Source organism: Perognathus longimembris, chromosome 2 (genome assembly GCF_023159225.1).
Source record: "Perognathus longimembris pacificus isolate PPM17 chromosome 2, ASM2315922v1, whole genome shotgun sequence".
NCBI classification, from domain to species: domain Eukaryota; kingdom Metazoa; phylum Chordata; class Mammalia; order Rodentia; family Heteromyidae; genus Perognathus; species Perognathus longimembris.
In genome coordinates this window covers 40330986-40339165 of record NC_063162.1, presented here as the reverse complement: position 1 = coordinate 40339165, position 8180 = coordinate 40330986, and the positions used below count along the sequence as shown (strand labels likewise).

General features: G+C 38.9%; 1 protein-coding gene across 1 annotated transcript; it reads left to right on the top strand.

The window, feature by feature from the left end:
• The first annotated feature begins 740 nt into the window (after positions 1 to 740).
• LOC125343277 (histone H3.3A-like) lies at positions 741 to 1319 on the top strand. Its single transcript, XM_048335557.1, has one exon. The coding sequence runs from the start codon at positions 741 to 743 to the stop codon at positions 1149 to 1151; it is 411 nt and encodes a 136-aa protein (XP_048191514.1). The 3' UTR covers positions 1152 to 1319.
• The last annotated feature ends 6861 nt before the right edge of the window (positions 1320 to 8180 follow it).

Below are 8180 nucleotides of genomic sequence, written 5' to 3'. Positions count from 1 at the left end.
GGGAGAAAATCTTCAATGGCCATACAACAGACAAGGGCCTCAAATCTAAAATATACTTAGAACTCTAAAAATTAAATTCCTCCAAAACAAATCCTCAAAGAAACAACGGCTCCCTCAAGAAATGGGCTAAAGACCTAAAAAGAGACTTCTCTGAAGAGGAAATGAGAATGGCAGGAGGCACATGAAGTGCTCAACATCACTGGCCATAAAAGAAATGCAAATCAAAACAGCATTAAGATTCCACCTCACCCCAGTAAGAATGTCTATTTTCAAGAAAACTAATAACAACAGATGCTGGCTTGGATGTTTCTAAAAGGGAATCCTACTACACTGTTGGTGAGAGTGTAAACTTATTCAACCACAAGGGAAAGCAGTATGGAGGTTCCTCAGAAGGCTAAACATAGAGCTCCTCTATGACCCACTAACCCTGCTTTGGGGCATTTACCCAAAGGATTATAAGCAAGACCACACTAAAGCTACCAGCACAACTATATTCATCCCAGAACAATTTACTATCACTAAGGGCTGGGAATGTGGCTTAGTGGTAGAGTGCTTGCCTAGCATATATGAAGCCCTGGGTTGGATTCCTCAGCACTACATAAACAGAAAAAGCCACAAGTGGGAATTGTGTTTGCAGCTGCCGCCACCGCCACCGCTGCACCATCGCTGCTCTCCGATGCCAGCGCCGCCTCTCCTCGCTGAGCTCCAGCCGAAGAAGGGGGGTAAGGCCTTTCCCTACCATGGCTCCTACCAAGCAGACTGCCCACAAATCTACCGGTGGTAAAGCACCCAGGAAACAACTGGCAACAAAAGCCGCTCCCAAGAGTGCGCCCTCCACTGGAGGGGTGAAAAAATCCAATCGTTACAGGCCTGGTACTGTGGCGCTTCGTGAAATTAGAAGCTTCCAGAAGTTCACTGAACTTCTGATTCGCAAGCTCCCTTTCCAGCGTCTGTTGCGAGAAATTGCTCAGGACTTCAAAACAGATCTGCGCTTCCCGAGCGCAGCTATTGGTGCTTTGCAGAAGGCAAGTGAGGCCTATCTGGTTGGCCTTTTTGAAGATACCAATCTGTGTGCTATCCATGCCAAACGTATAACAATTATGCCTAAAGATATCCAGGTAGCACGCCGCATACATGGAGAATGTGCTTAAGAATCCATTTAAGATGGGAAGCATTTCATTCTCAAAGTTTCCCCCCTCCCCCTTTTCTTGTTATCAGTAGTTCTGAATGTTAGATTTTTTTCCCCCATGGGGTCAAAAGGTACCTAAGTATATGATTGCCAGTGGAAAAATAGGGGACAGAAATCAGGTTATTGGCAATTTTTTCCATTTTCATTTATGTGTGAATTTTTAATGTAACTGTGGGGATATAAAGCATTAATGCAAGTCAAAATGTTTCAATGAACAAGTTTCAGCAGTTCAACTTTATAACAATTATAAATAAACGTTAAATTTTTCTGGACAATGCCAGCATTTGGATTTTTTAAAAAATAAGTAAATTTATTGATGGCAACTAAATGGTGTTGGTAGCATTTTTATCATATAGTAGATTCCATCCATTCACTCTACTTTTCTGAGTTGTCGTACATGCAAGTACATGTTTTTAATGTTGTCTGCCCTCTGCGCTGTTCCTGTAAGTTTGCTATTAAAATACATTAAACTATTTAAAAAAAAAGCCAGAAGTGGTGCTATGGCTCAAGAGGTACAGTGCTAGCCTTGAGCAAAAAGAAGCCAGGGACAGTGCTCAGGCCTAGTCCAAGCCCCAGGATTGGGGGAAAAAAAAAAGACAATTTACTATCACTAAAATATGGAACCAACCTAGATGCCCCTCAGTAGAAAAATAGATGAGGAAAGTGTGGCACATACACACAATAGAATTCTATGCCTTCAGAAGAAAGAGTAACATTGCTCCATTCGTAAGGAAATGGAAATACTTGGGGAAAAAAAATCATACTAAGTGAAGTGAGCCAGACCCAAAGAAATACAGACTCTATGCTTTCCCTCAGTGGTAATAATTAGCATGTCTAGGATAGTCCTAGCAGAAGATCACAATAGCTCAATAGCTAGTACATATGAACAGATAAGATGATGCTAAGTGAGATGAACTCCAAGTTTTGGAAATAAGTGGTTTATCATTATTGTTATTTTCAATATACCATGTGAAATTATGCATTTTTCTTTTGTCTTTCTTCCCCATGGTTTTACCCCTGATGTCATTGTAACTGATTTTGATACCCTGGGTATTGTATATATGTTTATTGGAAGTAGGGAAGGGTAGGGGAACATCAAAATAGACAAAGGGTAAAAGGTGAGCCAATGCAACAGCAATACTGCAATAGTTAGAAGACAAAATTCTATAAACCAATTGTACTACTTGGAGGAGGGGGGTTTGGGGAGAGGGGGAGGTGGGAGAAAAACGAGGAAGGAGGTAATAAGTTTGATAAGAAATGTACTCACTGCCTTACATACAAAACTGTAACCCTTCTGTACATCACTTAGACAATAAATAAATAAAATTTAAAAAGTTTGTCCTTATTCTTAGTTTTCATGGTGTATTTTTTCCAAAGAAAATGCTTTTTCCTTCTAAGTAAAAATTATCATGCAATCAGAGTGCCATGTATTACTATTGGGAAAAGCAAAACATGCCTTGAGTTAACTACATATTTCAACAGGACCTGCTGAGGTAATTGACAAGCAACATCACAGTGTCTAGAAATTTCACTAAGGCAGCAGAGCTTTAGTTTAATTAGATAATTAGCCCTGGTCAGCCTATAATGAATGCCCAGGCAATTAGCAATGAATTTGGGTTGCTAGAGCCTATTTTTCCTCTTTTGTGTTCCTTGGCTGTTATTAACAACTCGAACTACTGAACAATTTATATCTTCACACTAACAATCAAGTTTATTATCAGCAAACTCTTTGCAAACGATAAAGCAATAAGAGCTGATGTTGGTTGCACAACATTAAGTGATTATGTTAAGTAATGCCATTTATTTGCCTAGTTGTCCAGCTGCTGTATTATGCCAAACAAATAGGGCTTTTAAAAGCAATGCACACTCCATGATCTTGAGGATTGCTTTATTTGTCAAGCCCAAGCAACCAGCAAAAGATGTACCTCAATTTGTAGTTCTTTCTCAGTAGCATTCATCAGACCTGAAAAAAAAAGAAAACAGTTCCAAATGCAAAACCTTAAAAAAAAAAAAAAGCCTTTCCTCATGGCTTAGTGATCCTTACATTTGGAAAGCTTGGGGTAAGTTCTGGTAAGTGCAATACCTACCCTAGGTTGGCCATCTTCTGTGTGGAAACAGGTTTCAGTTTCCTGTGTGACAAAAGAAACCTTTATGGGCTCTTCCTCACATCCTTTCACTGCCAGTCTTTCCCCTAAGTGTTTCTTAGAGACATGACAGAAGAGAAAAGGAAGAAGTGGACAACGATAAAGGCGGGCAAGAGAACTTTTGGAAGTGGAAATGCAGAAGGAGTTATCAAAGAAACACACATATTGTATTTATAAAACTGACTGTGGATAAGATTGATCTAGTTCTGGATCTTGAAAAATGGACATTGTCAGTTGTTCAGGGAGTGTGTATATATACAAAGAGAGCGTTTGCAGTATCTAAAGCCCTTAATGTGGAGAGTGTCCTTTCCTCATTTTTTTGGTCTGAGATCAGACTTGACCTCAATATCTGATACTTTTGCTCATTGGCTGGCATTCTACCAACCTGAGTCATGCCTCCAGCCCTTATACCAACTCTGATCTAGTTATTAGTAATCTAATAGGATTTGGGAGATTAAACCCAATTGTCAATATCAGTTTATTAGTTAATTAGATGCATTGCTTATTATTTAAGCAGAATTAAAAATGTGTAAACAGTTTTTCTTCTGATTGGAATATGAACATTGGCTTATCATTTTTTATCTTGAGGCTTCCCATCTGGCGGGTCTCGGAAATATTTTTTTCTACTAAGCAATGAAATAACTAGCAATTAGAGTTTCAGAAGTGCCAATTTTAATCATAACTTCCACTTCCAAAATAGAAAAACTTGCATGAACTATATAAGGCATCTTCATTTTATTCAATTGACTGTTTTGAAAAGTAATTTAATTCAGAATCAGGGTTAAGATATCCCAGAAATGTTAAGAAAAAAATTCAAATCATTCCAAATTATGGTTGTTTCTATTCTAGTTGGGAGCTGTGATTTCAAAGATATTGATGTTTATACCATCCAGATATCAGCTTTATAGTTTACGTGGAGAAGGATTAGCTTACATCGAGAAGCTACATAGAGAAGCTGTAGCACTTTGACATTGGGTCAGATAATTCTGGCTGTGTGTGATGAGGGGGAAGTCATAGGCATCTATAGGGAGGTTAGCCACACCCCTAACTAGGTGTCACTAAGTGACAGCAGAATCACACCCCCCACACACACTTCCTGATTACTGTCATCATAAATATCTGTCTGTTACCAGATGTCTCTAGGCTGGGGAGAAATGTCTTCTCTATTTGAGAATCAATGATATAGAATAATAGCATTTCAATATAAAGCCAGGTGCCAGTGGCCCATGCTTGTAATCCTAGCTACTCAAGAGGTTGAGCCCTGGAGGATCAAGGTCAAAGGCCAGCCCAGGAAGAAGAGTTTCAGTTCCCCCTGCCTCCAGTTAACTAGAAATATTCTGCACTGAAGGCATGGCTCAAGTGATAGAGTGCCAGCCATGAGCAAAAAGCCAAGTGAGAGTGTAAGGCCCTGAGTCCAAGCTCAGATAACAGTGCCAATGGAAATTTCAATAAAAAAAAACAAACCCAAACATGTTGAACTTGGGTGTGTAAGTAGTCTTTAATACATTTTAATTAGAGATTAAATGATCAGAACAAGTTTGGAGTGACAAGGGGGCACTGGAAAAAAAAATACTCATGTTTCCAAATTCTCATTGACCTTCCCAAGTAGCCTGCTACAGTGCTGATGGATTCCATTCTTAGAAATTAGTTTCTTCTGTAAAATGCAGATGTTTTTAAGAGATGTATCCTTTTACATTAAAATGGAGCCTCAATTTTCAGCTCAAAACACTGGTGTTATTAATACATACCTACATTTCTATTTACAATATAGTCTTTTAGGAAGAGGACTCAGAAGAAATAGCTCAGGGAGAAATAAAGCTGGTGGATGAGAAGGACCTTGTGTAAGAAAAAAGTGATGAGAGAAATATGAGAAGCACATGTTTGTGGGTTTGTTCTGTGCCTACAAGTATCTTTACATCCTAGTCTTGATTTTCAGAAGCAATGAAGAAGGATCCAAGATGTTCTTTCATAGATGAATGAATAAACACGCGGCAGCTTATTCAGACAATGGAATTTTTTCAGTAATGAAAAATAAATCATCAAGACACAAAAATAATTGGAGAAAACTTCCTGTCCATTCGAAATACATATAATTTAAGGTATATGGTATTCTGAAAGAAAAGTTACAGAAATGTAAAAAGACCAGTGACTGCTCTTCTTTGTTATGAGAGGGAGACAGATGAATAGTTTGACAAGAGGATTATTCTTTTTTTTTTGGTTATAGGGATTGAACTCAGGGCCTGGGAATTGTCCCTGAGCTTTTTAGATCAAAGCTACCACTTTGAGTCACTGCTCAACTTCCAGTTTCCTGGTGTCTAATCGAAGATAAGAATCACACAGACTTTCCTACCCTAGCTGGCTTTGAACCATGGTCCTCACATCTCAGCTTCCTGAGTAGTTACTATGGGTATGAGCCACCAGTGCCCAGCTGACAACAGGATTCTTAGGGCAGTGGTCCTTCTCTGTGTGGTACCTGTGTTGGTTAGACTTTTCATTGCTGTGACAAATACTGGAGAGAAAGGAAAGTTTTTTTTTTTTTAAATCACAACTCTAAGAGTTGGCTCCATTTCTTTGGACCTGAGGTATGGCAGAACATATTGACAGAAAGGGCATGGCAGAGCTGAGCTACTCATCTGATGGTAAACAGGAAGCAGAGATAATAATTGACAAGACAAGATACATCTTGTCCAGGGAGCACCCTTAGTAACTTCTTTCCATCTAGGCCCACCTTTCACAGTTCTACCACCTTCCAAGAGTATATTCACATTTCATAAGCATCACTGGGTTAAATCAGTGCTTAGGTCAAAGACCTCACAATTTAAATGTCTTTGAAAATGTCCTTACAAACACATCATTCAGAGGTGTGCTTTACTACTGTCCACCCCTACCCCATTGCATCTCTCAATCCAGTCAACAATCAATATCAGCCACTAGGAGCTGGGGATATGGCCTAGTGGCAAGAGTGCCTGCCTCATATACATGAGGCCCTGGGTTCGATTCCCCAGCACCACATATACAGAAAATAGCCAGAAGTGGCGCTGTGGCTCAGTGGCAGAGTGCTGGCCTTGAGCGGGAAGAAGCCAGGGACAGTGCTCAGGCCCAGAGTCCAAGCCCCAGGACTGGCCAAAAAAAAAAAAAAAAAAAAAGATCAGCCACTATACTTGTGATAGTTACATGTCATATGGATTTATCCAAGTCCATATAATTTATGAAGAGAAAGCCCTAATGTATGGACACTAGATGATAATGATGAGATCAATATAGGTTCATTGACTTAACAAATTGGGGGGGGGAACTATGCATGTATGGACATGGGAGATATATAAGAAGTCTTTGTACCTGTCATTTAGTTTTGCTGTGAAACAATCCCAAGAATAAAGTCTCTTTTCAAAAAATGGTAACGAATACTATGTAGATGAATGGTAGTTATTTTTTAATATATTTTCTAAACTACTTCATGTTGAGTATCTCAATTTAAGTTTGAAAAGTCACTGTGAATGAAACCTAAATGCCTTTAGAAGTATTCATTGGCTAGAGATTGAATAGATCACCCAGCATCTAAACTTTCTATCCATTCTAGTGGAAGAAGTGTGAGGAGTATAGATCCTATTTTTCCTTTATCAATGCATAACATTTAGTGACTGTCAGTTTTAGCCTAGAAAATGTCCACCAGGCTTTTTTAGCACTGCACAGTATTCACTCCAGTGCAGTCCACTACTTCTTATAAATAGATGTTCAAGCTGGTATTCATTTTTTTTAAAAGAACCTGTCTGATAACCAAAATAGTGTTCAACTAAAATGAAGTTTCCATCTGGGTGCCAGTGGCTCATACCTGTAATCCTAGTCACTCAGGTGGCAGAGACGTGAAGATCATGGTTCAAAGCCAGCCCTGGGAAGGAAAGTCCTAGAGATTCTTATCTCCAATTAACCACCAAAAGGCTAGAAGGAGAACAGTAGGTCAAGTGGTTGAACACTAGCCTTGACCACAAAAGCTTGGGGACAGTGCAGAATTCAAGCTCCAGGACTTCTTCCACCTTCAGAATCACTTCCAGTTCCAGAATCATTGCTGAACAAAAAAAGAAATTTGACTGAAAATAAAACACACACCAAACCTAGGAGAAATGCGGGGTATGGCAACTAGCGTGCTGAAGCCATTTCTAGAGTGTGTTTGCAAATTCCTCAGTAGCTCTTCCACCCTACACTTGAATGTAGGGTATAGGATTTCATTTATTCGTGCTGGGGTTTTTGGCTGGTTACTTTGTCTTGGAGAATTACTGTGTTATCTCGCATAGGCCCTAACTCAACTTCAGGTATAGGCTCTGTTTATTTTTGGTTTTTCTATCCAGTGTCACTTGTCTCTTCAATTCTTGGTTTCTTCCTAATGTGAAGGAGTCCAAACACACCACACATCCCAGTTAGATTTGGCAGTAGACATCTCTTTTGCCAGGGCTTTCCAAGAGCCTGACTTTAGTAAACATTCCACTACATAGTATATTAAGTTACATACTGACCCTGTACTTTCTAGTTGTTAATCTAACCGATTTTCAAAAGTCCAGCTGAGAATCAAAGTAACATAATCTTCCTTATTATATTGTTCTTATGTTGAAACTCCATAGTTTAGTATTCTTAATTTGCCTCATATATTTTTTTAGGTTCCTCACCGTAAACTGAACTGAATGCATAATTATTTGTAGTTCTAACTTAAAGCTATGATGTAAGAAATTATCATTCTTATACCTAATTGACAATTTTTTCTGCTTGTCCCTTTTGGCCTTACTTTCCCACTCTAGCATTATGTTTTTACTTTTCTTCATTTTAATTCACTTTTCCATAAGATTTAACATAAA